The sequence below is a fragment of the Zonotrichia albicollis genome, chromosome 2 (genome assembly GCF_047830755.1).
Source record: "Zonotrichia albicollis isolate bZonAlb1 chromosome 2, bZonAlb1.hap1, whole genome shotgun sequence".
In the NCBI taxonomy this organism is placed as follows: Eukaryota; Metazoa; Chordata; class Aves; order Passeriformes; family Passerellidae; genus Zonotrichia; species Zonotrichia albicollis.
In genome coordinates, this window is record NC_133820.1 from 115229916 (window position 1) to 115257912 (window position 27997).

General features: G+C 59.9%; 3 protein-coding genes across 9 annotated transcripts in view; 2 read left to right on the plus strand and 1 right to left on the minus strand.

Annotated features, from left to right (window-relative positions):
* The window catches only part of CLPB (ClpB family mitochondrial disaggregase), a 74617-nt gene extending 71995 nt beyond the window's left edge, over positions 1-2622 (minus strand). The window contains exons 1-2 of the mRNA XM_005487151.4: positions 1852-2622; positions 944-995 (exon numbers count right to left, since the gene is read on the minus strand). Coding sequence (XP_005487208.2) covers positions 944-995; positions 1852-2527 — 728 coding nt within the window. The 5' untranslated portion in view covers positions 2528-2622. The remainder of the gene's footprint in view (positions 1-943; positions 996-1851) is intronic.
* A 2969-nt stretch (positions 2623-5591) lies between these two features.
* On the plus strand, positions 5592-12696 carry STARD10 (StAR related lipid transfer domain containing 10). The gene is made up of 6 exons (XM_005487152.4): positions 5592-5774; positions 9698-9845; positions 10060-10163; positions 10331-10448; positions 11192-11244; positions 11327-12696. Exons 1-6 carry the CDS (start codon positions 5592-5594, stop codon positions 11552-11554), a joined length of 834 nt encoding a protein of 277 aa, XP_005487209.1. The 3' UTR covers positions 11555-12696.
* A 1641-nt stretch (positions 12697-14337) lies between these two features.
* ARAP1 (ArfGAP with RhoGAP domain, ankyrin repeat and PH domain 1) overlaps positions 14338-27997 on the plus strand; it is a 36493-nt gene continuing 22833 nt past the window's right edge. Inside the window, exons 1-2 of one of the 7 annotated variants that reach the window (XM_074536122.1) lie at positions 14338-14700; positions 21629-22359. In XM_074536122.1, coding sequence (XP_074392223.1) covers positions 21707-22359 — 653 coding nt within the window. In that variant the 5' untranslated portion in view covers positions 14338-14700; positions 21629-21706. Of the gene's footprint in view, positions 14701-18420; positions 18649-20643; positions 20799-21628; positions 22360-24079; positions 24316-24431; positions 24839-27997 lie in introns of those variants that run through there. The other 6 variants (XM_074536118.1, XM_074536121.1, XM_074536120.1 and 3 more) reach the window with 6 other exon arrangements.

A 27997-nucleotide genomic window follows, 5' to 3' on the forward strand; every position in this document is an offset into this window, starting at 1 on the left:
CCATCCTACACAAGCTGCCAGACTGCCAAAAGGTCTGAATTCTATCCTGGCTGAGGGCAGCACTTGGGAGACCTCTGGCATTATTAGACAGACCAGGTAGGAATGCCAGGATCTGCTCAAGAAGCAGCTCCAAGGTTCTCACACTTCTCTTCCCACTTTAGGGCAGACTTGTTTTCCTCCCACAGTGCCAGAGCTTGTCCCCAGCACTGGGTGGAGCCATCACTGGAGCATGTCAGTGGCATGGCCCTGCTGCTCACAAACCATCCTGAGAACCTCTGAGTCCCTCCCTGGAGGTTTGGCTGCAGAAAGAACGTGCCTCCTGGGGACTACACAGGAGAGGAACTCACACAGCTCACATGCTGAGCCTGTGACAAACTGGCCCTTTGCTACCCCCTCAGGGAATGTAATGCTGCCAGATGCACTGAAAGGTGCCATGGCACCGCCCCAGTGAGGCAGGCACACCCAACTGGGACAAAAAGCCTGCTGCCATGGGACAGGAGCTCTGAAGATGCTCCCCTCCCTAACAGCTATGTCTTTGGTCACCCAACCACTCACTTCCTTGACTTCCTTGGCTGGGTGGAGCTCTCTCCTCTGCTCCCTGTGGGACAAAAGGCCCCTGGAGAACTGCTGGCTCAGGCTGAGGAACCCACAAGGGCAGTTTGTTCAGAGGCAGACCCCAAGAGATGAGCTTCTGCAGTGTGTACACCCACATCTGCACAGTATGGCCTCACAGTGTCCTTTCTCAGCACAGGGATCTGCAACCCACCTCCTACCCAACAGGTAAGGGTGCTCCCCATCTCTCCCCATCTGGATCTGAGAGGGTGAGGGGAGCATCCCATGGGTGCTGGGAGCAGCCAGCCCCTTCCTCCCCCATGTGCTGACAGGGTTTTTCTGCCCTCCCAGCCCTTGGGACACTGCTCTCATGTCTCAGAACCCTGCTCACCTCTTGACTTCTGAAACGTTGTTAATCCTTGCAGCTTCCAGAAGAGCATCCTCTGAAATGCAGACAGAAGGGAGGAGGGAGTTAGCATGGAGAACACACATGGACACCCCAACCTGGAATGTGCAGGGGCTGCTGCTGCTGCTCAGAGCTCTCATTGAGCACCCCAGTGAGCAAGAGCCCATTTCTGTGAGCAGGGTATCTAAAAACTCCTCGCTGCCTTAGTGACTGACTGCAAGCCCCCACCACACACCCTGAGAACAGCAGCAGGCACCCCAGGGCAGTGGGCACTGTCACCCCACGGTGTCAGCCTCAGCTAGAGGTTCCCAGACACCACAGAAGTGTTCCTACACAGAGTCAGAATGACACCCCCTGGCTAGAGAAGGGAAGAGCAGCACCCAGCTCTGGGAGATGCGATAAGGATGGGTTGGGTTGGGTTGGGAGGGACCTAAAAGCTTATCTCATTCTACCTCTGCCATGAGAAGGGACTCTTTCCACCAGACCACGCTGCTCCCAGCCTTGTCCATGAACACTTCCAAGGGATAGGGCAGCCACAGCTTCTCTGGGCAGCCTGTGCCAAGGCCTCACCAAACCTCACAGGCAAGAATTTCTTCCCAATATTCCATCTAAGTCTGCCCTCAGGGTTAGAAGAAGCCAGTCAGTGGGAAACCATTCCCCCTTATCCTGTCTCTCCAGACCCATGTCTAAAATCTCTCCCTAGCTCTCTTGGAGCCCCTTTATGCACTAAAGCACTAAGGATAACCCTTCCCAGGTTACTGCCAGCAGGCAGGTTCCATCCCCAAGGAGGGACCCCACATCCCCTCCCAAAGGGCAGGAGACTCTCCAAAGGGACTCTCTGTGCTGTATCCCACTCCTCCCGCCCTGGGGCGGGCCCCAGCAGCGATAGTCACCCTTGGACAGGCGGTCCCGCAGGTAGCAGTAAGCCAGCGCAGCGATGAGGGCAGGCAGCCCTGCTCCCGGGGAGCAGCTCCCAGCTCCACTGTGACGCCCGCCGGGGTCTCCCGCATGACAGCAGCGCTGCTCTGCACCCGAGGGCCATGGCGTCGGCTCTCTGAGGGATGCCATGCGGCTGGACGATGTTGCTGGCACAAGGCAGCCATTGCTGGCCGGGCGGGTGGCAGGTGGCCGGGGTGTCTGCAGTGCGGCCAGGCCTGGAACAGGCAGCCCTGGCCTCTCCGCTGCGGTGCTCCCCTTTAGGCCTGGCCCATTACCTAAGGGAGAGCCCCCGGGCACCGGCCCCATTGGCAAAGTGGGGCCTGGCGGAGCAGCCACCGGAGAGCCCCCGGGCACAGGCCCTGCTACCGGGGCTTCGCCCCCCAGGCTCCCCTGTCGCCCCCTGCAGGCAGCGGCCCGCCATGACAGCCTCGCGCCTGACGTCGGAGCGAGCCCACGGCGCCCCCTGGCGGTCAATACCGGGAGCAGCCGCAGCCGGGGGGCCCTGGCCCCCTCAGCCCCGGCCGCCGCCGCAGTCTCGTAGGTCGCACGTGACGGCGACCACCATGGCCGCGCTCGGAGGAGCCGCGCCAGCCCCTGCGGCAGCGGCCACAACGCCAGAGACGCCAGCATAGCTCCCTCGCTCCTCCCGCTGCGCCGCTCGCACCTTACCCCCCCCGTCGCTGAGGCCGGTGGACAAGATGGCGGCTTGCCGGCCGGCGGAGCTTGATGAAGAGGGCGGCGCAAGGCGTGCCGGGAGATGTAGTCCCCACCCCGCCCTGCAGCGCGCTTATCCGCCGCGCCGGACTACAACCCCCAGGAGGCGTCGCGGCGCGTCCTTCCCGGGGCATGCCGGGAAGTTGGCGTCTGCTGCGGGACATGCAGGGGAGTAGTGGCGGGCGGGCTCCGGCAGGGGGCGCAGTGCGGGTCGGGGCAGGGCGCTCGGGCGCGCGCGTGTGTGACGCAGTGAGGTCGCGCGCGCGTGGGCGGGCACGGACGGACCGACAGACACCAAACTCACGCATGGGCACTCACATGGACACTCGTGCACACGCGTTTATTTACACACGGGGGGCACAAAAACATGCGTGCACTGGCGCGCACGCACAGGGGCGTTTCTGCATGCACAAATGCAGTGCCACACCTGCGCACACCTGCAGGCACGCGTGCTCTCCTGTGTACGCATCCCCCGGGCAGCTGGGCACACGCGTGTGCAGCGCTTGTACCCCCAGGCAGGGCTTCATGTGGTGCTATGAATGAATCCTGGGCATCTGCTGCGGGCTGGGCTCAGCGCAGATGCCTCTGGGGGACGCCTGTGTGGGCACATCTGTGTGTGAGTGCCTTCCCGCCCAGGATTTGCCACCAGCAATTCCCGTTCTACCCATTTCCTCCTGTTTCACCCCAATTCCCTCCATTTCCCATTATTCCAGCAGCTGTTTGCTCACTTGGCCGTCCCACCATCACTCCAGCGCTTCTACGGGGTCTGACAAACTCCTGGATTAAACAGAGCTGGTAAGAAGATGCATCTTAGGGATTTGATAAAAAAAATATTTTTTAGAAGACTTGGGTTTTTTTGCCTGAATTACTGATTCCTGCATTTAGCTCTGCACACTCCGAATACTGATTTCTGCATCTGCTCCTTGCAGATGTGGGATGGTGGAGCGGGAATAAGGATTGGGACACAGGGATCTGGGAAAAAAATCAGGGGTGTGGGAAAGGAAGGTGTCAGAAATGGGCATTTCTGCACCCAGACTGGGGCCAGCAGGACTGGGAGTTGTTACAGAAAGCCCAGTGCTCCCAGTTCCCCAGTCCACTTCCCCTAGCTCTAGCAGCTCAGTGCTCCCACTTCCCCAGAGCAGCTCCATCAATGCTCCCAGTTTCCCAACTCCATTAGCCCAGTGCTGGTAGGTCCCCAGGCTAGTTCTTCCAGCCAGATCAGCTCACTGCTCGCCGTTCCCCAGCCCAGCTTCCCCAGACTGAGTGTTTGCTGCCCTTGCTCAGTTGCTCAGTCCAGTTCTTCCAGCTCTGATAGCCCAGTTCCCCTGGGTACCCAGCCCAGTCTCTCCAGCTCCTCCCACCATGCTCTCCAGCTCAGCTCAACTGCTTCTCCAGCCCAGCTCCCCCACTTCTCCCTGCTGCAACAGCCCAGTTCCCCAGCACAGTTTCCCCAGTCCAGCTCCCCCATTCCCCCAGCCTGTCCTCCCTATGCCATGGCTTCCATGCCATCTGTGTTCCAGACTAGGAATGGCATGTGGTGCCACATGGCTGCACTTGCTGGGAATGTGGGTGCTCCTGGTTCCAGTGGCAGGAGTGCTGGGGCTGGGAAGGGCTATAGCGTGATGGCTTTCACCTTTCTGCTTCCCTGGATACGGGAAAAGGCCAGGCTTTCACAGCAGAGCTGGCAGAAAGGGCAAAGAGAGAAGGATGAGGGGAGGGGGTCCCCCTGCACCAGCCACAGCACCCTGTCCCCGGCCATCCATTGTGGATGTCCACTTCCAGTGGGACAGGATGCCAGGGATTCCCTTGGCTCCTTTTCCCAGGTGAGGATGCTGGGAGCAGTGCTGTGGCACAGTGAGCCCTGTGGTGCCAGGTTCCTGTCTCCTCACAGGTGCTGAGCATGGTGACATCCCTGTGCTCTCCTATCCCTCCGGCTATGGCATCTCTGGGAAGAGCCTCATCCTGGATGAGGAGCTCGGTCCCACATTCCTGGCTTTGCTTTGCCAGTCTACGCACATGCCACACTGCTCTGTCATCATGCACACAGTTATTCACGAGAGCTGGAAGAGCGTTCCTCGGTGCTCCCAAATGGAAAGAAAGAAATCCTGAGTCGGCAGCATTTTCAGAGCTGGATGGGAGCCAGAGCCTGAGCTTTTCCAAAAATAACACATCCCAGTCATCACTGCCAATGGCAGCATGCCCACCTGCTCCTGGCCTCGGCACCGTAGGGATGCCAGGCAAGGCCCTGCACTGGCACAAAGGATGGATAATGCATAGGCACAGGGCACGGGCTCACAGCTGGCAGTGCCACATCAGGGTGACACACAGCCCACAGAGGGGTCTCTGTCCTGCACTCGTGTCCCCTCCTACCCCGACTGCAATCATGGAATCGTTTGGGTTGGAAAAGCTCGCTGGGACCATTAAGTCCAAGTACTCCCCCTGTACTGCCAAGGCCACTACTAACCCATGTCCTTACATGTGTCACATCTGTCTTTTTAAACACCTCCGGAGATGGGGACTCCACCAGTGCCAGGGCCGGACAATCCTTTCCATATCCAACCTAAACCTTTCCTGGCACACAGTGCAGGTGTCCCTGCAAGTGCCACAACTCTGCACCCGTGTCCTGCAGCTGCTCCCGGTATCCCGCCGGTCCGGGCTGCTCCCCTCTCCCACAGCCTGCCCTTCCTCCCAGTCAGTGCTCTCGCTTCCCACTTGCTCTCCCCGGTTTCAGCTCCGACCTTCCCGTTTTCCCCCGGCTCCTCCCGGTAACCCCACCCCCACCGACATCCCCCAACTCCTCCCTCCCGGTGCTCCCGTTCCCCCCATTTTCCCTCAGGTCTCCCCCGCTCCCGCCCCCGGCGCTTCCCGGCCCGGCCCCGCCCCGGCCCCGCCCCTGCCGGTCCCATCGCGCCCCGCGCCCCGCAATGCCGCCCTAGGGGCTGGCGGCACCGGCACCGGCGGGCTGCGGCGCTCCGGGGCCATGTCGGGTCACGACGGCGGCATGTCGAGTCGCGACAGCGTGCAGATCCCCGACGACCGGGACTTCGGGGCGTTCCGGGCGCAGTGCGAGTCGGAGCAGGGCTGGAGCCTCACCTACAGCAAGGGCGGGGTGGGCGTCTGGGTGCAGCTGCTGGAGCCCGAGCGCGCCCTCCACAAGATCAAGGTGAGATCTCCCGCCCGGCACACTCTGGTGCACGGTGAGACATCCCCATCCACCCTGGGCACCCCCAGTCCGCGGTGAGACCCCCCCACCGGCCCGGCATCCCCCCGGGATCGGGGTACCCAGCAGCAAAGGGGGGGCGCGGGGACCTGAGGGCAGGAGGGACCCTGGGGGAGATGCTGCACCCTGGGCTTGGGGGAGGGAGGGGAACCCCACAGTGAACAGGGGCTGAGTGGGAGCTCGGGGGTTTAACCACCAGCCAGGGGTGAGGGGGAATCCCAGGGAATAGTGGGGTCCCTCAGGTGATGCAGCGCCTTGGGGCGAGGGGGGACTATGCCGAGCTGGGCCCCGAAGGCAGCAGGGACGCCGGGATAGGTGGGGTTAACTGGCACAGCAGGACAAATGGGCAGTCTGGGGACGCCAGGACAAACACAACTCCAGCAGGGCCGAGACAGGGACAAGCAGGCACCGCTGAGGGCTGTGCAGGGACACTGGGGACAGACAGGAATCCCCAGGGTGTGTGGGGCCGTGGGTCCTGGGTGCTGCTTTCTCCTCTTTTCACCCACTGGGAATGTACTTCCCGTGCTTGCTGCACATCAGGGCTTGGCTTGGGGATTCCTTGGAGCCTGCAGCCACTGGCTTGCTGTCACTGGGGTTGTCCCCCTTGCCCAGCGCTCCCTATGTCCCCACTGCATTTCCCCGTGGGTCCCTCCTCTTGGTGCCAGTGTGCTGGCACAGGCAGGTGCACTCTTATCCTGGCCCTTCCCTCTGGCAAAGCAGGGATACTGGCAATCAAGAGACAACTTGAGACAGGAGCAGCGTAAGGATGGGGTTACACTGGAGTCTCTGGCAGGTGTCCCTGTCCCTGGTGGCACCTCCATTAAGCTGCCCTGGTATAGTGGGTGGTATCATCCTTGCCGTGGTGTCGAGCCCGGGTGGTGACGGTGGCAGCAGTGACGACGCGGCCTGCTCACACACTGCTCTGCAGCAACTGGCACTGGCCCTGCTGGGGAAACCTGTCCCTGGGGCACTGGCAGTGGCTGTGCCCAGCTCCTGCCTGGAACCACTGGGCTGCTTCCACTGTAGCATGTTGGAGGAGTTTGGGCTGCTGTGACCAAGGAACGGATCCCCGTTGTGCCCTGGTGGCAGCAGTGAACCCTGGGAGGGAGGATGGTGCTCTCTGGGGTGTAGGGGGTCACTGGTGCCACCTGCACCCTGCCCCATCCCAGCAGAGGTGGGGATCCATATTGAGTGGGATGCAGTGTCCATCATTGTGGCATCCAGGCATGATGGCATAGGCATGGCTCTGTGTGACAGTGCATCCTGCCCCCCCCCGCCCCCCCCAAGCTCCTTGTGTCCCCCAGCCCTGCTGCTTGCACTTGGGGGTTGCATCCCAAAACGTTCCCCAGATTGAGGTGGTGCTTGGGTGCGTCCCCTGCCTGTCCCACAATCCCAGTGTGCCACGTTGGCGTGGCAGGGACCCAGCCCACTCCAGGATGTCCTGGAACAGCTGCTCCCGACACTGCACCTGGAGCTGTCTTTGCCTGCGGGGGTCCCTGAGCCAGGTCCTGCCTCTTTCCACGCCCTCTTAGACAAATCCTGCTTGGAAAGGTCCTGCTGGGTGTTTGTCTGTTGATTCCATGTGTATGCCATTGGGTATTGGAGACCTTGTGGGGTAACACTCCTTGTCCCCACCCCATGGCCCCCAGCAGCAGCCAGGCCCACCATCCCACCCAGGATGAAATGCTCCTGCTGGATTTTGAAGGGAGGGACACATGTGGCATTGCTGACGTGGCACGGCAAGCTGCACCCCAGGGGTTTGCCCCTCGTGCTGGGGGTCTCTGTGTGGGTGCTGGGCATTCTCTGCAGCTTCCCAAGAGCTGGTTTCCCCCTGAATTCATCCTGGATTCCTCCTGGATTCCTTGCCTAATTAAGTGGAACCTGAAGGTCTCGCCCTGCTTTGAGGCTGCCGCCCCCTCCTCCCCGCCCCCCTCCATTAGGGATGCAGCTCCCGTCTAACCTGTTTTCTGGAGTCTGGGAACAAGCTGGTGCCATGGCTGATTTCTCAGTGGGACATTTGGTGGCCTTGGGACTGGCTACAGGTTGGGGGAACCCAGCCAGGACACCCCATCCTACCCGGCTTGGCAGTGAGTTGGTACCTGGGCATCTGGGATCTCCCAGGGATGATGGTTTCCCCTCTAAATGGGCTGTCCAAAGGATGGCCAGGGGTCATCCTGTAGGATACAGCAGAGGGGGGGTCTGGGGTGTTGGTAAAGCTGCCAGTGAGGATGAGCTTGGGGACTCCCTTGGTGGCTGCAGGCAGGGGTGGTGGGTGTCTTTCGATCTGCTCCTGTCCCACAGTCTGGCACCCATTCCTTGTTCCCTCAGGCACAGCATAACTCCAGCCCTGGGGACTTCATCTCTTTCTCCTCCACCTCCACCTCCTCTTCCTCCTCCTCCTTCTCACCCCATTAGTCAATATTGACTCAAGGCTGGGGCATGTGTTTCCAGGCACTTCCCAGGTGGCACCATCCCCTCTCCTGCTGCGACCCTCCTGGCACCCCCCCAGGATGTGAGTCACCTGCAGGGCACGTCCTGCACTACTGGCCTGACCAGCCTTGCTGCTCTGGGAATCGTGCACCTGAGCATGGTGCTGGGCTGGCCTGGCTGCAGGGGGAGCGGGGCTTCTTCAAGGAAGTCATCCAGGCAGGCCCTCCCCAAACCTGCCCTGCAGCGGTGCCTGTTCCCAGACAAGTTTTTGGGTGAATGGAGGAGCAGGAGATGGGCTCTGTGGGACAGGGATGGGTCTCTGAGATTGAGGATAAGCACGGTGGGGTTGAGGGCAGACTCCATGGGGCAGGGATGGATCTGAGCACGGTGGGGCTGGGCTCTGTGGGGCAAGGATGGGATTGAGGGTGAGTGCTGTGGGGGAACAGGCTCCATGGCTGAGTCCCACCAAGGGGCCATATGAGGTTGTGCCCCATTGCTGGGTGCTTCTGTGCCCCTTTCCAGGGCCAGGGAGTCTCTAGTACTGTGTGCTGGGGTGACAGGGCCAGCCCTAAATCCTGAACTGCAGGGTCTGGGGGCCGAAGGAGCTGGTGCCATCCCTGGGGATAACAGGAGCCAGTGGCATTCCCAGGGACAGGCTGCTGGCTGCTCTCCCTGCCCCACGCTTGGCTCCAGCGTCCTTGACCTCGGCAGATGGCATCCCCTCCCTTCACCTTCTCCGTTCTCCTTGGCTCCTCACCTTCCCTGGATCTGGCTGCCGTAGTGATGGAGCAGCTTTGCACCCCCAACCCCTTCTCTGTGATCCATGCTGCCCCAAGGCACCAGGCACAAGCTCCTCTTGGCTCCCCTGTGCAGGGGTACCACTTTGGGGGGTGCACATCCACAGTAATGGGGGGCAGGTGGGAAGCAGGGTCCCCAAGTACCCAGGATTCAGCTCCACACTGCATTGAGGCCCTGTGTGCCTGTGCTACAGGGATGGCTGGGATCCAGGTTGGGATCCAGGTCTTCTTGGAGGAGACTGCATTGATTTTATTTTTTTTTTTAACATCTGAAAGGAGACACCTCCCCGCCGCCACTTGCTGGGGCTTCCCACAGCTGCCTTCCCACTTGAGGGTCCCCATGGTCTCCTTCTCTCCCAGGGGTCCCCATAGTCACTCTTACACTTTGGGATCCCCACTGCTGTCCTCTTACACGTTCCCCACAGCCACCTTCCCACCCGGGGGTCCCAATAACCATCCTTCCACCATGAGGTCCCCACTGCCATCCTGTTGGGGTTCCCCACTGCCACCTTCCTACCTGGGGGTCCCAATGGCCATCCTCCCACCACGAGGTCCCCACTGCCACCCTGTTGGGGTCCCCACAGCTGAGCTGCTGCCCTGGGGGTCCCTGGCAGGCGTCTGATGGCTCCTGCCTTGCAGTGCAGGATGGAGTGCAGGGACGTGCCGGCAGAGACGCTCTACGACGTGCTCCATGACATCGAGTATCGCAAGAAGTGGGACACCAACGTCATCGAGACCTTCGACATCGGGAGGCTGACGGCCAACTCCGATGTGGGATACTACGCCTGTGAGGAGGGGTCTGGGGGACCTGGGTGCTCCTGGGAGAGGGCTCAATCCCTGGGTTGCTACCACTCCACCCTGGGCTTGGCATCTGGGGGATCCATGGTGTGTGGTATGGAAGGGAGGAGTCTGCATACCAGTTTGGGGGGATTTGGAGGGCAGAAGGGGATCTTGAAAGTGAGTGTCTCACTCTGGAACATCCCACCTGGTGCTGTCCCTAGGGAGGTGTCCCAAGCCCCTGAAGAACCGCGACGTGGTCACACTGCGCTCCTGGCTGCCCATAGGCTCTGACTACATCATCATGAACTACTCTGTCAAGCATCCTGTGAGTTTAGCAGGGCACCAGGGGTGCTGCGGTGCTGGGCTGGGGCTGGGGCTCACTCAGAGTTTGGAGATTTGAGGGGCTCTGCACAAGCCCTGCTTGTGGCTGGTGCCTCTGTACCCCACCTGCCCTGCCAGTGACTCGTGCTCCCTCCCTGTTGCCCCCCACAGAAGTATCCCCCCCGCAAGGACATGGTGCGGGCTGTCTCCATCCAGACAGGCTACCTGATCGAGGGCACGGGAGCCAAGAGCTGCACCATCACCTACCTGGCACAGGTGGACCCCAAAGGTGAGAGAGGCACCCCCAGCTCTGTGCCCTGGGGCTCAGCACCCTCAAGTCCTTCCCTTGTGTCAGTGTGTGCTTGGGGGACCCAGTGGGATCCTGGTGGAACTCAGGGGGGGCTTAGTGGCGGTCTCATGGGTTCTCAGTGTGGGCTCATTGGGAGTTCAGGGGCTTAATGGGGGCTGTGGGCTCAGTGGGGGCTCAAGAGTAGCTTGGGGGGCTCAGGGTGGGCTGGGGGAAGCTGAATGGGCACTGACTCAGACTTAATGGGGGCTCAGTGGGAGCTCAGGTTGGGCTGGGGGCGGCTCAGTGGGGATTCATTTGGAGCTCTGGCACTTCAGGGCAGGGTCAGGATGGCCTCACACTGGGCTTCAGGAAGTCTCAGGTTGAGCTCACTGGGACTCAGGGTGGGTTCAGGAGGACCTGTGGATATGCTCAAGGTGGGCTTGGAAGGGCTCATCAGTAGGAGCATCTTGAGATGGAGCATGGAGCAATGTCGGGAGGAAACATCTTGGGCCTGTTCTCTTCAAATCTTTCATTTTTGTGGCTTGAAGAAGGACCCAAAATGCTGAAATCGCTGTTTTTAACCTCTGCAAGAGCGGAGAGCAGTATGGATTGAACCCTGTTCCCTCTCTAACCACATGTGCCCACTGAGAGTGCTGTGGGGGTCACACATGTGGGGGTCCTGGTTTTTAGGCACTGGGGGGATGCTGGGGGTCCCACTCCCAGCTGCCCTCCCTTCTCTCCAGGTTCCTTACCGAAGTGGGTGGTGAATAAATCCTCCCAGTTCCTGGCCCCCAAGGTGAGTCTGTGGCACGGGGGTGGCGATGAGAGGTCTCTGTAGGGGTGAGGGGTCTCTGTGCCCACCTCCCTCTTCCTGCCAGGCGATGAAGAAGATGTACAAGGCATGCCTCAAGTACCCTGAGTGGAAGCAGAAGCATGACCCTCACTTCAAGCCCTGGCTGTTCCCGGAGCAGAGCCGGCTCCCAGCCCTGGCCCTGTCCGAGCTGTCCCTGCAGCACGCGGATTCCCTGGAAAACATTGACGAGAGCTCCCTGGCCGAGAGCAAGGAGGAGCGTGGCGATGGCAGCGACGAGGACAGCCTGACCTGATTCCCCTGGGAGCTCCTCTCCTCGTTCCCCTGGCTAGGACAGCCTGACATGACCCCCACCCCGGGGGCTCCTCTCCCTATCCCCCCACTTCCAACATGGTTTGTGTCTCTATCTCACACACCTGTACACATGCACCCCCACTTTGGGTTTCAGGGGGACCCCCCTCATTGGTGTACCCCTGTCTGGGGACAGCAGGGACATAGTGGGTCCCCCAGGGTGAGAAGTTGGGGGTTGTCTGGTCGCTGAGCCCTTGTGGGACACTAGAGTTGTCCGTGTAGGTGGCAAACCCAAAGTGACCTTCAGCTTTTGGGGAGGGCAGAGGAAAAGGGGAGTCCCTGTGCCTGCTCCTCAGTCTTGGAGACCCTTCCACTGCACTCCCCCTCTGCCCCCCATTCCTGCTCCCCATCTCTCTATTATGGTTCAACAGAAATGCCTTCATCCCATGGGATCCCCACCCCCAGCAGACCAGCACCAGGGGATGCTTGGGCACCTGCCTGCACCTCTGGGTGTGCAGAGGGGTTTGGGGGGCTTCTGGCACCTCCTGGCATGCTGGGAAGGAGGGCCTTTGGGGTTTTTTGTATCTCCAAGCATGTAGAGGGGAAGCTTCTAGGCTCCTGGCACCTCCAGCATGTTGGAGGGGATGTTGGGGTCTTACCTTCAGGCATGTGGGAGGAGTTGAGGGGCTCGTGGTACCTCCAGATGTGTTGTGGTGGGCGTTTTGGGGGCTCCTGGGATCTCCATTCATGTTGGGGGGAGGTCTTATGGAGTCTCAGCATCTTCAGGTTTGTGTGGGGGAGGTTTTGGGGTAAGTTCACACCACCAGGAGTGCCCGGTGTCTCTGGGGGCTCCCAGCATCTTCAGGCATGTTGAAAGGACTTGGGGGGGCTCCTGGCACCTCCCGGTGTTCTGTGGGTCTCTGAAGGCTCCTGTCCTGTCCCCTGCCTTTCTAGGATGGGGACCCTTTCCAAGCTAGGCGCCTGGACCCTTCCTCCACTGGAATTTGAGGCCTTGACTGGGGGTTTGGGAGCTGGTCTTCGGCCATGCTCCTGCCCCCTCCTTTTCTGGGGGTGCACAGGGACATGGGAGATTTTGTATCTTGTACCAGAGTTGATTATTTAGGAATAAAATAATTGAATCTGGCATGGGAGGGACTCGGCCTCTGTCCCACCTTGGTCCTTTCGTAGCCATCCCTGTCCCCACAGTGCACTCAGGCAGGGAGTCCCTGCTCATGGTGGTTGCTGGGGGGACCCTCAGAGGTTGTGGGACCCTCACCTCCAGGGGGGCTCTGGGTGATGGTGATGCCACCAGAGGGTGGCAGAGAAACCCCTAAAATGAATTTACACTGGGCACTGATTAGGCATGAGGCTACACACTCCTTGTAGCTGGTTTTCCCACAGCCCCAGCCAAGCCAATACCACCAGTACATTTCCCCCAAAACCTCCTCTGGGAGAGGAGACATGGGGGGCTAAACTTTGGGGGCACTCCGGGGGGATACATCCTGGCTTCTCCAGGAGGAGAATACTGGGGAACACAGCTGGCACTCCCTGGATTGTGGAGTCCTGGGACTCTTGTCCCCTGCTGGGGTGCACCCAGGGACAATGCTGCTCGTGCCCCCCATCTCTGCTCTCCCGGTGCTGTGGCACCCCAACACCTCAGCAGGCCCCAGCCCTTCTGTGTGCCCCAACAGGGTCTTGGTGGGTGGCATTGTCCAGCACGTGCCATCCTCTGTGCCTGTGTCTCTGTCACCTGTGGGGCTGGGGTGGGCACTAGGGACTTGCTTCCCATTTCTCCTGTTAATTTCCACCCCCTCCCACCCTCCTGCACTGCTCCCAATTAAAAATAGAACCCAATTAAAAAGGAACCTGGCCACCACCCGCCTGGCAGGTTGGAAATGGAGCCGCACTGGATACAGGACACGCTGCAGCAGCTCGAGCCAGGGGGACACGGAGCAGGGCAGGTGATGGGGTAAAGCCCCTTGTGGGGAGGGCTTAGCTCTGCCAGCTCTGGGAGGTACAGCTGGAGACCCAGAGCTGCAGGACCAGAGAGAGAAGATGCCTCCAAAGGGAAATGGAATATGCTCTGGAACATGTCTGATGCCAGGGGCACTGAGAAGAGCTGGGGCACAGGTAGGATATGTGGAGGGGGGCAGTGATCTAAGGGCTGTGCTGGGGACATCCTCAGGTGCTGACATGGATCATCCCTGAAATGCTGCTGGGAAGGGGTACAAGGCTTCAGCACTTCAGGGATCAGGCATTGCTGCAGGCCCCTGGGGTCTCAGACAGCACTTTGTTGTGTGACACCCCCGAAGTGGGTAAGGCCATGGCACCCTTATCCTCTGCCAAAGGCTCTGGGAGGGTATCCCCCCAGATGGATCCGAAGGTCTGGGATAGGAGAGCAGGGATGTGTGATTGGGTCTGGGGAGCAGCATGGGATAACGTAAGGGATGTGATGGCTCCGGGGAGTGGGGCAGGGAGCAGGGGAGATGTGGTGGTCGGGGGGAGTGGGAATTCTGGGAGTATGGGGGATGCAGACAGTAAGGGAGCTTTTTGGGGTATTTAACGCTGGCCCCCAGGCTGAGCCCCAGTGAGCAGCAGCATGGCCGGGCTGTGGGGCTGATCTGGCCCCGCCTGCCCCTGAGCAGCAGCATGGCCGGGCTGTGGGGCTGAGCCTGGCCCCCTGAGCAGCAGCAGCAGCATGGCCGGGCTGTGGGGCTGATCTGGCCCCTCCTGCCCTGGCCTCGCGTGGGCGAGGGGCCGAGCAGGGGGGGCTGCCACCCCCGGAGCCGGCAGCCAGCGTGTCCCGGTCCCTGAGCGCCGGATGAAAGGACCATTGTCCCAGGCTGGGCAGCCGTGAGGGCTGGCCATGGACACCCCACGTCCCCTCTGTGTCCCCCCGCCCTCCCACTCTCCTTCTTACCCCCCACCAAGACCTTGGGAATTGTGCGGGGAGGCAAGAACCCCACGCGCAACCCGTTCATTATTTTTTGGGGGAAAGTCCTGGCAGCTTTCCCCTTGAATCCTGTTTCCATGAGGCAGCCAAAGCTCCGTGCGGGAACAAGCCCGGGCCTGGCAAGGGGGGCCCGGAGTGCCCCCGCCCCGGGAAGCGCCCCGGCATCCTTTGGGAGCCGCCGCTGCCACCGGACAGAGGTACCGGGTGCTCCGGGGGGCTGCGGGGGCACCCCCGGCTCGGGCGGGGACAGGGGACAAGGGGAGGGGGGACACTGCCTTCTCTGCGCCGTTTCTCTCCTGGGGGAGGTCGTGTTTCTTTCCACGTGTTTCTGTGGGCACACAGGGGGGCACTGGGGATACTGGGAGCTGCTGGGGCGGTGGGGGGAGTATGGCTTGTTCCCCGGCTCAGTGCAACAGTGGTGCGCCCTCCCCAACCCCCCCGACTGGGGTACTCGTGCTGCAGATTGCCCCGGTATACCCCAGCTCAGCTCCGGTACTCCCCAGCCACATTCCAGTGCGCCCCAGCTGGCTCTCAGCACACTTTACCTTGATCAAAGTATGCTCCAGTTCACCCCCAGACCCCTCCACCGCAATCCCAGCACATCCCAGCTCAACCCTGGTTCAATTTCAGTATGCTCCCGCTGCCCTCCAGGAGACTCCAGCTCACCCCCAGCACACCCGAGCTCACTCCCAGCTCACCCCCAGCACACCCAAGCTCAATCCCAGCTCACCCCCAGCACACCCCAGTTCAATCCCAGCTCAACCCCAGCACGCTCCAGCTGAACCCGGCTACTCCCCAGGTGCCCCCAAGCAAACCCCAACTTATTCCCAGCGCACCCCCACTAAATCTCAGTACACCCCAGTTCACCTTAGCGCATCCCAGCTCAAAGCCAGTTCATCCCAGTTTAATCCCAGTATTCCCCAGCACGTCCCAGCTCCTCCCCAGTATATTCCAATTCACCCCAACACTTCCCAGCTCAATACCAGCACATCTCAGCTTAACCCCAGTTTAACCCCAGCCTTCCCAGTTCACTTCCAGCATATCCCAGCTCTCCCAGCTCAGCCCCAGTATAACCCAGCTCAGTCCCAGTCTCCAGGGAGCCCTGGCATTGCTGATAGCCCCCATTCCTGTGCCACTGCAGGGGTCCTGTTGCCTGGTTGGAGTGAGTGACATGTTGGGAGACACTGGGTGGTTGTGCTGCCCATGCCAGGGGTGAAGCTGGGACAAGGGGACCCCGAGGGCCCAGCTGGCAGATTTGTTTTCTGCTGGGGATCTGGCATGTCCCTGTTCATAGCCAAAAAGCAGCGTCAGCTGCTGGCCCCTGCCAGCAGTGCCTGTGCCACACTAACACCACCAACAGTATCCAGATGCCAGCTGATGCTGGTAGTGGGCTTCCCTTGCTTTCCTCCTCCTCTTCCTCACTGCTTCCCAGTCTGTCTGGTGAGGCCTGGAGCTTTTCCAGTGCTGTGCAGCTGGAACTGGGATGGTGGTTGCTTTGTCCTGCAGTAATGGCAAGCTGGTTCCACAGGACACCTTCACACTGCTGGGGCCGTCGGGTTGGGGTTTGGGGTGCCCACGGGCTGCACCTGCACAGGGGGTTCCTAGATCCAGCACCACTGCAGGGACACCAATTTTAATTTGTAGGTTCAGCCCCAAAAGCCAATTTTTGGAGGCACAGAGCTGAGTGCTAGGGCTGGGTAGCTATTTTGGGGTGCTGGGAGAAAGTCAGCAAGGAAAACTCCTCCAAGAGCTTATGGTGGCTCTCTGGGGGTGCTCCAGCAGCTACTGGGGATGTGTTTTTATGGGCCACAGCCAGGACATCAGGCATAAGGGATATTTAGAGCAATATTGAGGATGTGTTTACTGCCAGAGCTTAGCCTCAGAACAAGGTGAGCCCTGGAGATTTTGGGGGTGTCTCGTGGGAGGCAGGGAGTGATGCAGCTCCTGTAGCAGGACTCTGGCTGTGGTGGGTTTGATGCCTGGGAGTGCTTTGCAGATGGGTCCCCCAAATCTACAGGTGAGGGAGAGCCTGGCTGTGTAGAAAGTGTTTTACAAAGGGGGAGTGGTTGGTGGTCCCTGTGCTTCTGTCTCTGCTGCAGCATCTCCTGCCTTGGCTTATCTGCAGTGATGTGGTAGCCAGGGGGATCCAGGGGATGGCCCCAGTATGGTGTCACCCTGCTGTGGGGTCAGGGCCTGTGCATGGGCTACATCTGCACCCCAGTGAGCATGAAGAGGAGGCTGGAGAGCATCAGGGCTGGAAAAGGGTGCACCCCATCCACAGCTGGAGGGGTCACCCCTTCCCCGTGACACTTTCACTTCCCATTTATGAGAAAGTGAAAGAGGGACCTGCATGGTTGTAGTGCTGGTAATGGGGCTGATTTCTCATAGAGGAAGGAGGTGCCCTGCTTCCCAGGGACCCATCAGGGACAGAGTCCCATCCTCTGCAGCCGGCCTGTTGGCACAGCCCCCGCCTCAGCATCACCAGACCCTGGGACACTGGGGCTCCTCTGGGGTGGCTGTGCACGTGGGGTTTGGCTTCCTGACCTAGTTTGCTGGCAGCTTCCATAAAGTGTGTCAGGAGCTGAGAGCATTCCAGTGGAACTCAGTGGGTAGTGACAGCATTGCCAGATGTATTTACCCCTTTTCTGGCTGGATTTCCTCAATTCTGGTCGGATTTACCACATTTTTTTACTGGATTTGCTAATTTGTAGCTGTATTTGCCCCTTTTCTGGCTAGATTTTTGAGGCAGGCAGCAACACCTTGGAAGGGAATGCTGTTTGCTGATGCAAACTCATCTGTTTGTTGGTGCCACAGCCTGGGACATATTTCACCCTCCCAGGTTTTGCTTCCATGGAGGAAGGGGAATGCAGGTGGGACCTTGGGAAAGTGAGGAACCCTCAGTTTTCCTGCCCCCTTGTTCCTAACTTCTCACCCACTTCATCACTGCCCACCTCCCACCTCTCTGCACACCCTCCACCTGCACACAGGGTTGGAATGGGGGCACACCCTGGTGTGTGTGTGAGCCCTCTGGCTTCTTCACATGAACCACCTGGAAATGGCAACTCATGGCAGAGGGAGGAGGCTCCAGAGAAGCAATTCCACCTCTGGATTGTGATTCCACAAGCCTGAACTTGATCCCTGAACAGCGCCTGGGGGGTTTGAATATCATTTGCAATTTCTTTGGCTGAGAAGATCTTGAAAATGAACAAGCCTCACCTTCCCAAGAAATACCTTGGGTGCTGCTGAGCAGGTGGGCACCCACTGAGGTGGGGTGTGGAGGGTTTGGGTGGGAAGAGGTCTGCGGAGTTTGGGGTAATCACTGCTTGCTGAGGGTCCTGCTTGGGCGGTTTCGGGGTGAGGATGTGGTGCTTTCGATTCCCAGCTGGGTGGGGAATCTGCAGTGGTCCTGGGAGGTCTGTTGGGGACATCTCATTCACCCCCTGGATCCAGCAGGGACATTGGTGACATTGGCCTCATTCTGGCTGGCTGTGGCCCATGGTCTGAGGATCTCTCCTTAATTTAGGCAGGAAAGGGTAAAAATTGCTGTGGTGTGAGTCTGGTTGTCCAGTGGTGGCTGAAGAAGCCCCTTCCCCCTGTTCCCACAGGTCCTTCTGCCACTTGGCTTTACCCTGGTGGGTTACAGCTTACTGCCCTCTCTGGGAATCCACAGGGGTCCTGGGGTGTTGGCAGCCACCTTCCTGCTTATCCCTTTCTGCCCAGTGGCCAGAGCTCAGCTTGTCCTGCAGCCCCACAACGCCCTGTCCTTGGTACCTGGTTCCTGCTGCAGCAGTGCTGAGCTCTCACTTCCCAGAGATCACCCTGCCTGGCTCTTCCTTCCTCTCCTGCTGAAAGCCCTGCCCCGTCCTTCTGTCACCCAGGGCTCACACCACCTCAGATCCAGCCTTCTCATGGCAGCTGTGGTCAGTGCCTCCCCACACTGAGGCCTCACAGCTCTGCTGGGCTCTTGCACCACATCCTAGCTCAGAGCTCTGCTCGGCTTTCCGGAAAGTTCCCATCTCTGAGGTGGCGTTTGAGGAAGTGCCGGAGCCGGCAGAGACCCCTGGGCAAACCTCCAGTGCTCCAGCTGGACCACGGGCAGGCTGGCCACCTCCTGCTGCTGCTGCTGAGCCCAGGGACCTGTGCTGGTAATGAGCTTTCCTTGATTTCCCACAGAGCTGGGCAAGGGGACCATGGGGTGCATGCAGGGTTTGCCTGCACTGGAGGAGGAATTGCAGTAGGAACTAGATAATCAAGTGGGTGCCACACACCCAGCAGGGCTCCTGTGCTGGATTTTCCTGGCTCATGGCCACTATTCTGTGGCAGGGAGGAGCTGTGGGATGGCCACCACTTCATTACCTGGTGCCTGGGTGCTGAGTGCAGCTCTGTCAGTGACATCCTGATGGCCCTGGTCACACTGCTGGATTCCTGGCACGTTGTTAGGGGTAACAGTGATTACCCAGGGGAAGCTGGAGCCAGTGGAGGGAGCCTGCTTGCCTGTCACTTCAGTCAGAGCCCATAGCTTCCATGGCATGCACAGCTCCTTAATCGAGCAAGCCCAGCCCTCATTAGTGCCCTACCTGAGGGCTGGGAAGCCCATGGCCCTGAGGGAGTGGTGTGATGCAGTGGGAGAAGGGTGGGCACACCCCTGCATCACGGGGGGGCTACTCCCTGGGCCAGGATGCTCAGCTCTGCTGGGGGAAAAGGTGCATCCCAAATTTTCTCTTGAGTTGAGGGCATCTTAGGTGGGCTGGAGTAGCTGCAAAAGCCTCCAGAAAAGCAGCCAACACCCAAGTTTGGGGAGAGGGGGGCTTTGCTGAGCCCGTTGGTCCAGAAAAAGGGAACCAGCACCAGGCACCCCCAGATCCTTCATCCCCAGCACTGGGAGAGTGAGGGCTCTGTAGGTTTGGGATGGGGCTGAGGGGTATTTTGGCATCCTGACTTATCCCCCCAGAGCACCAGCCACAGTGCCAGGGTGCTGGCAGCCCTTGCCATTCCCTCTTCACAGTATTTGTCCAGCCTTTAAGTCTCTTACAAAACAGCCCCTGTGGTGTTGCCTAATCCCAGAGAGGAATGCAGTGGGTCAGCACTGGGAGGATTTGTGCTGGGCAGGGGCCACAGCCAGGGTCACCCCCCAAACCCCAGCAGCCAGCTGGGTCACAGCATCTCCCTGTCTTGGTTTTGCTTCTGGAATATCCTCATCTTGTTTAGCACAGAGGTTAAATGATTAATGATTGGAGGAGGGAACCTAGCAGAGGCCTGATGAATTATTTACTTGGTGAGGGCAAAGGGCCCGACAGCAACGGGAGCTGCCAGCCTGGCACACCAGACACTTCCCTCGCTGGTGTTGTGTCCCCATCCCTGTCCCTGGTGAGCAGCAAGGAGGGCCCTCAGCCACCCCAGATAGTGCTGGGACAGCGCCAGTGGTGAGTGCTGGTGCAGCTGTCCCTTCCTGCCAGCTGTGTCCCACCACTGCATCCATGTCCTGGCACAACTGGGGATGCTGGCACCGGTGTCAGTGGGTGACACTGGTGGCGATTCCTTGGCTTTAGCCAGGACAGGGGGTATTTGTGGGAGCCCCATCCTGCTGTCACTGTGTTTCCCTCTGCTCCTCCACAGCCAGTGCCCAGCTGGGGTGGAGCCTGCCTGTGCTGGTGTCACTGAGATGTGGTGACAGCAATGTCACCCAGCACCATCACATTTTCAGTAATAGATGAGAGCTTTCTAGGTGTGGAGGTGGAAGAGAGAATTTTATTCTGAATCAGGCATTTTTGGGTGCTGGGAAGGTCCTGGGTGCTGCTGATTTCTCTGGTGCTGCCAGCAAGGAGCCACAGGGGTCAGCCAGCGCTGTTGCTCCTTCCTTGGACACTTGATCCTTGGAGCCTGAAGCAAAGCCAAACTGTGCCAGGAAGTGCCAGGGAAGTGGCACTGTGGCCACAGCCCAGCAGCACCACTGGGATGCTGGTGTCTCCAGGTGCAGGGCTCACTGGCTGCAGGGACCCTGGCAGTGTCCAGTTTGTGCTGGCTTGAGAGCGAGCTTAGCTCAGCTGTGCACTTTGCACCAAAACCGCAAGTGCTGCTGAGGGGGGCCTGCCTGAGTCACAGCAAATGTGACTCTGACAGCAGATCAGACTGGCCTATTTACAGCTCCAGGAAATCCTCTGGCTCCTTCTTAGCAGGTCTAGAGAAACCTCCAGCAAACACAAAATAAGATGGTGCCGGGGTCACGAGCAGCGCTGTGTGTGCCGGCGTGACGGGATCTGCCTCCTGCCTGGAGCCTGCCGAGGCCGTGATGCTGGTGGGTGGGAAGGGCAGGGCATCCCATCTGCTGCTTGGGGCATAACAGGGATTTGCCCTGCCAACAGCTATGGTGTGGGTTGGGTGTTCTGCTCCCGGAGCTGGGACACCAAATGAGCCCCATGTCCCACGCTCTGGATGCCACAAGGGCACTCTGCTAGGTGTGAGCACCAAGGTGGTCTGCCAGCACTCCAGGGTGTGGTGCCACCATGCCAGAGCAATGCCAGGGACAGACAGGGCTCTGGAGATGGGAGCAACGCCATAGTGGGCATATGGTCTGTGAGGAGGGGTTTGGTGTTGTTTGGGATGAGGGCTCCAGTGACAGCACCCTGCCACAGGCTGTGATAGGGACAGCCTGGGAGAGGGGACAGCTTTCTGGATCCAACTGTCCATGTCACCCTATCCTGGCTTGCTGCTGTAAACCAGAGGAGCTGCATCCTGGTGGGTGACAGCCCTGAGGTGCAGCTAACAGCTCCCCTGCCCTTGAATCATGCATATTCAGGCATATTCCCTGATTATCCACAATGTGGATAATGCCCTACTGCTCTGTCCCACAGCCCAAATGTCAACCCCTGGGACCAAGCTGGGGCCCCATGGTCCCTTCATCTGTAAAGGGATGACCTCTATGTTTCAATGCCTAAACTGGGACCCTCCAGCATTTCCACACTCCTGCAGGCTGCCAGTTCGGGACTTGGTGATCCTGGGGACACAGCATGGTTGGAGGCCATAAGAAAACCAGGTTGCTTCACTGGGAATGTTGGTTTTGGGACTCCAGGCTTCACCTGGTGTGTGTTTTGGGACTGATCCTGATCCTGTTGTCTCCATTCCCAGGTCCTGATGTCATCCTGAGCCTTGCTGGCAGCACAAGATGCACTGAGTGGTGCAGGTTTCCGTGGCCAGCCCCCTGCCATGGAGGAGGAGGGATCCCTGCCGGTGTCTGCCTGGCTGTCTGCCGTCCACCTCGACCAGTATGTGGAGAGCTTCCAGCAAAGCGGGCTGTGGTCGGTGTGGGACTGCCGGGCTCTGACGGACGAGGAGCTCACCCGCCTTGGGGTGCTGCTGCCCGGCCACCGCCGCCGCATCCTGCTGGGCTTGCAGAAAGCCTTCGCCGAGGCACCGCCAGCCGGGACTCAGCAGCCCCCTGGCACCAGACCTGTCCCCATGAAGCGCCACATCTTCCGCCCGAGCGCTGCGCCAGCGCCGGAGCCCCGGTGCCCGCCGGTGCCTGCTGGGACCCCCCCGCTGGAGCCAGACAGGGGGGCAGGCTTCCCCCAGCTGCCCCCACCCATCCCACCGAGGGTGGGCTGCCGCCCTCCCCTCAAATTCTCGCCATTGCTATCGGGGGACAGCCCCGAGCCCCCCCTTGCATCCTGCAGCCATCTCCCAGCCCTGGAGGATCCCTCTCCAGCAGCCTTTGGGGACAAGCCCCCCACTGACAGCAGGGCCAGACCCCCACTGCCGGCCAAGAGACACCAAGTGGAAACCAAGTGCCAGAGCCTGAAGGGCCCCCCGGTGCCTGAGCGCCCCCCCGTGCTGCCCCCCAGGGCTGTGTCCCACCGGAGGTAAGGGGGGGTGGCAGGGACACGGCCCTGGGGATACCCCAAGGTGGCTGGGTCTGTGTGTGGGGCTACTGAGATGTGGGTGGGACCCTTGGGGTCACAACATGGGTTGCCTATGCTCTCCCCGGACCTTAGAACATGTCCTGGGGGTACCCCCTGCCCCAGGATATCCCATGGGGGTACTAACCCTTCCCCCAAGTCCAGCACAACCCCTGGGGTACCACAGCACATTTCCCTGGGCTACCAGCACCGGGGTGAGGGGTGCTGAAACATTTATTTTGGCTCTAGCTGAATGTATCCACCCTGCTCATCCCAGTCAGCCAGGTCACCCCCGCCTGGCATGGGCTGGGTGCAATCCCCACAGCAATGTAGGGCCCTGCCTTCCCCCCACCTGCAATGTAGGCAGTGCTGAAGCCTGAGGAACTCTGGACACCAGTGGGTGCCAGGCAGTGAACTGCCACGCACAGGGAGCATGGGGCAAGCTGCTGCCAGCTGCTGTGGCCAGGTGACACAGGAGCAGGCTGGAATTTCGGGACAGCAGCACTTGCAGCCCCCCCCTTTGATGTCCCAACCACCCAGTGCACTCCCAAATCCTGCAGGGCACAAGCAGATGTGGGGATGAGGACTGGGAGTGCAGTTTGGAGGGGGCAGACCAGCTCCTGGGTGCCAGCACCCTCCCAGAGTGAGATGGGGGAATGTCACCAAGCTTGTGTGGCACCTCCACCCCAGGAGTCCTTCCCTGCAACCTCCCCAGGACCCACAGACTCTAAGGGATATGCTCCTGGAGCTGGGGGGTCTAGGTGGTCCCCTCAGGGGGGTCCTGGGAGTGAGACTGGGTTTGTCCTGACTGAAGGCACTGGATGGGACCATCCAGCTGGACTGATGGTGTTGGATGTGTGCAGTCAGGATGAGAATGGGAGTGCTAGTGGCTGGGTTTCCCCTCCAGCTTCCCATCCCTGTGTCCCACTGGGCTTTTTGTGGTAAGGTGAGTGGAGGTGATCCCTCTGCCTGTGCTCTGACCCCTGCCTGCAGGGCCTGGGCTGGGATGCTGAGGTGGGGAGGGGGCTCAGGCAGCTGATGTGGGGAGCTGATGTGCCATGGGGTGGGCAGCACCTGTCCCTGGGGCTCCTTGGACTTCAGATCAACAGTGTCCATCCTGGCACCCCAGGAACTGCATTTCTGCACCGAGACAGTCACCCAAATCCTTCTGGAGCAACTCTCCATCCTGCCCTGGCCAGAAAGCTGCCTGGGCATGATGGGGCCTATGGCTGCCACTTTGGTGCAAGCTGCGCTGGTTTGGTGCTGGATGTGCCATCAGTTTGGTACTTGCCATGCCGGTTTGGTGCAATCTGTGCCGTGGGTTTAGTGCCATCCATGATGGATGTTGGATGCCAGCTGTGCCAGCATTCTGGTATTTGCTATGCTGGTTTAGTGCTGGATGTGCTGTTGGTTTGGTACTTGCCATGCTGGTTTGGTGCCAGCTGTGCCATGTGTTTAGTGCTATCCATGCTGGATGTTGGATGCCAGCTGTGCCAGTGTTCTGGTACTTGCCATGCTGGTTTGGTGCTGGATGTGCCATTGGTTTGGTGCTTGCCATGCTGGTTTGGTGCCAGCTGTGCCGTGGGTTTAGTGCTGTCCATGCTGGTTTGGTGCCAGCTGTGACGTGATTTAGTGCTGTCCATGCTGGTTTGGTGCCAGCTGTGCCGTGATTTAGTGCCATCCATGCTGGGTGTTGGATGCCAGCTGTGCCAGCGTTCTGGTGCTGGCCGTGCCGTGGGCTCTTAATGGCCATTCTGAGGATTTGGTGTTAGCCATGCCTCCGCTTCGGCCAACTCAGGAAGTTTTGCTGTTTTTAGCCCGCAGGAAGTGCCGGGGTGAGAAGCTGCGCTCCCCGCCGGCCTCCCCCGGCCCTGCCCGCGGTGCCGCTCGGTCCCCCCGCGGTCGCTGTCACCTGCCCAGGTAGGGGGGCACCGCGGGCGCGGTGCCGGGCGTGCCGCGCAGGAGCGGCCGGCGGGCCCGGGGCGGAGGGATTTTGGGGATGGGATCGAGCGCTGCCGGCGCTACCGGGTGCGCCTCTCGCCGCGCCGGCTGTTTCCTGCCCTGGCCTGTGAGCCACTGGCACTGCCGGTTCCTGCTGCCCCGGGACTCCAGGGCATCCTGCCGCGGGACAGGCGCTGCCCATGCTGGCACGGCACCCCCCAGGCTGCGCACACGGGGGCCGGGATTCCCCCCTGGAGCCGTCCCGCGGGATCTGGGGGCGCATAAGCCTCCCTTGGGAGCTGCATTGTGAGACTCGGGACGGGATGGGCCAGGCGGTGGCTGAACAGCACCCCCGGACACAAGGGTGCTCCCGTGGCTTGGGGGACTCTGGGGACACCGTGGCAGAGCCCCGGGGACTATGCCAGTGTGGGACAGCTGGGTGGCCACAGGGCCCCGGCACCTGGGGTGCCGTCATGCACTCATAACATAGAGATACCTCAAGGTATGTGTTGGTGCTTGGTAGCAACAAAAGAAAATATGTATGGGTGTGTGTGTGTGTGTGTATATATATATATATATATATATATATTTCTGACATAGGTCTTGATGCTGTAGTGAATATATCCAGGAGTCTGTCTGTGCACCCATATGTATGTTATATGTGTATTATGTGGATATATTAGGGAGTTAATAACTAACCAGCCGAACCCCAAAACTCTGATTTCAGAAGTCACTTTAATTGTATGACTAGGAATATATTTGCTATAGGTGGGTTCTTGTTTTGAGAACATTGTAAAAATAAAGAGCTATGATTTCCTAAGAAATTCTTCTCTCTGAGGGCGGTGAGGCCCTGGCACAGGCTGCCCAGAGAAGTTGTGGCTGCCCCATCCCTGGAAGTGTTCAAAGCTGGGTTGGATGGGGCTTAGAGTAACCTGGGGTTGTAGGTGTCCCTGCCCATGGCATGAGAAAAGCTCTTTTCCCAACCAAACCATTCCATAGTTCTGTGGCTCTTTGGCCAGTGCTGGTGCCTGGCCATGCCCTGGCTGGAGGAGGTGCTGTGGTGCAGGACAGCTGGCATGACAAGGGGGACATTCAGGAGGGTGAGGATATGAATCACCCTATGGCGGTGTTGGGTCCCAGCTCTGTGTGTGGGGCAGCCTCTGCTGGGAGCTTGGGAAGCAATCCACACTGGAGCTCCCTGCAGTGAGGGGTGACTGGCCACAGTGCCCTGTGCTGGGTCTGAGGGAGCCCCACAGCCCTGGGGTGCTGCTGTTGGCCCCAAACCCATCTCCTGCCCCCTGTGGTCTCTGCAGCCAGTGAACATGAAAGGCCTGGGGTTGGGGGGATAATGCTGGGCTGCCCAAGGACCAGCCACAGTGGGGGATGCTTGCCCACGTTGGGGCTGATGGCTGCTCATGTCTGGATGTTCCTTGCCTATGCTGAGCTGCTGCCCACATCAGGGTGATGCTTGGCCAGGTCTGGGTGGTACCTGCCCACATCAGGGTGATGCTTGCCCAGGTCTGGGTGGTACCTGCCCACATCAGGGTGATGCTCACTCCATCCAGGCTGCGACTGGGGCTCTTTGCCAGCAGCTGTGAGGCAGCTGCATTGGTCTGGCCCTGTCTCTGGGTGGGAACGAGACCCCACCATAACCCCTTGTGGAGGTGGAAGTGCCCACAGGGGAGGGATCTCTGAGAGTGAGGGCTGAGGAAGAGCTGGAGCAGCCCTGTGTATGCAAACAGCCTGGGAGCAGAGCAAGTGACCTGGGCATTTCTGGGGTGACACCATCCACCCATCTCCCCTCACTTCCGGCTTGCTGCCGTGGTCCCTGGTGCTTCCTCCTAGCTGCTTGCAGAGCCATATTGTGGTTTCCTCCAGGCCATGTTAAACTCTGAGTTCTCACCACCCCCCCAAACCCAGGGCCACCCCAAGCATTTCTGTGCTAGGAGGTGACAGGATCGTCCAAGCCCTGCTGGGTGTGGGATGTGTGAGATACCACCTGCCACGGGTTGATGGCAGCAGCTGTGTCCAACACTGGGAGCTCTCTCTCACCACTTCTGCACTTCATGCCGCCCTCCCAGTGCCAGCAGCGGGGCTGTGAGCCCCCCACTTTTGGCCAACTCAGACCTGGACATCCCCCAGAGGATCCCATGAGCATGTCTGCATCCTGATTGTGGGATGAGGCTGTCAGTGAGGGTGGGGACACCTTCTCCATGCCCAGGAAGTGATCTAGGGATTAGAGCAGACCCCTGAGCAGCTGGTGGGGAGAGGGGGTTGTACAAAGTGATGTCCAAGGAGGTGATGACAGTAGACTCCTTTTTGGAGGGCTGGGTCAGCTGGGCAGGGGTGGTGGCCTGGGCAGAGCTTTGGCTTTGTGGTGGTGGCTGTGTGAGAGCAGCCCTCTCTGGCCCCCTTAGAAGAGAGGCCTAGATAAAGGGTATAAAAGGGTAGATAAAGGGTAGCATTAAGGTGCTGCTCAGATAAGGGACAGCACATAAGGCACTGGTTTGCCACTTGTCTGATGGCAGAGGTGGCACCAGGCAGACCCTGCCTGGAGCAGGACTGGCATCCTTTGGGCATGGCTGCAGAGGGGTCTGGGAAGTGCAGGGGTGACAGGGCACCCACGCTGCCCCAGGGAGCCATGGGGGGACATGAAACCCAGCGATGCCACAGCAGTGGATGGTGACAGGTGGGGCAGGCAGAGCAGTGGGGAAGGTGTTTTGGGAAACCGGGGTGTTATCTGTGCCTGAGCTCTGGGAATGCCCGTCCTGCTGGTCACTGGGATGGTGGGGCTGGGGCTGCACAGGACTGGGGCTGAGCCAGAGCCCTTCTGAGCCTGAGGCTTGTCATCTCACTGCTGGCCATGGGGCTTGTGTTGCAGCCCCCCACCCTCACCCCTGATGGGGGGCAAACACCATCCTGGGTGGCTGCACAGATGCAGACCCCAGCCAGGCTCTTGCTGGAGGCCCTGTGGCTTGTGCACTGTCACCTCTGTGTCTGTGGGTCTCTGCACACCTGGGTGCTCTGGCAGCTCCTGCCTGGTGGTGTTGGGAGCAGTGCTGCTCCCCTGCCCGTGCTCCCCTCCTTCCCTGCCAGCATTCCCTAATGTATGGATGGTTGTGGCTGGTTCCCATGGAAATGGCTGCTGAGAAATGAGGTCAGGCTGACCCAGGGAGAGCCAGCACTCCGTCCTTCCCTTCTTCCTGCTTCAGCCAGGGAGAAGCTTCTTCTCCAGCTCACCCCAAGCTAAGGGAAAGCTCTTGTGCACAAGCCATGGTGCTGGGAGGCACATCCCCAGAAACCATGGTGTGCTGATGGCATCTTTGGCCATGGAATCATGGCATCACAGAGTGGTTTGGATTGGATGGGACCTTAAAGCTTGTTTAGTTCCACCCCCCTTGCCAAGGGCAGGGACACCTCCCACTAGACCAGGTTGCTCCAAGCCCCATCCCACCTGGACTTGAACATTTGAAGGCATGGGGCAGTCACAGCATCTCTGGGCAACCTTTGCCAGGGCCTCACCGCCCTCAGAGGGGAGAACTTCTTCCCAATACCCAGTCTAACCAGCTGTTCCTTTTTGTGGTGCAGTGGGAGGGAGCTGGGGCAAGGATGGGGATGGTGCCAGCATGCAGCTCCCCTGGGGCTCACCTCCCTAGGGCTT

Coding starts and splice junctions, on each gene's coding strand:
- STARD10 (XM_005487152.4), top strand. CDS start 5,592: ATGTCGGGTCACGACGGCGGCATGTCGAGTCGCGACAGCGTGCAGATC. Junction 10,449..11,191: donor GGCACAGGTGGACCCCAAAG/GTGAGAGAGGCA, acceptor CCTTCTCTCCAG/GTTCCTTACCGAAGTGGGTG. Junction 11,245..11,326: donor CCCAGTTCCTGGCCCCCAAG/GTGAGTCTGTGG, acceptor TCTTCCTGCCAG/GCGATGAAGAAGATGTACAA.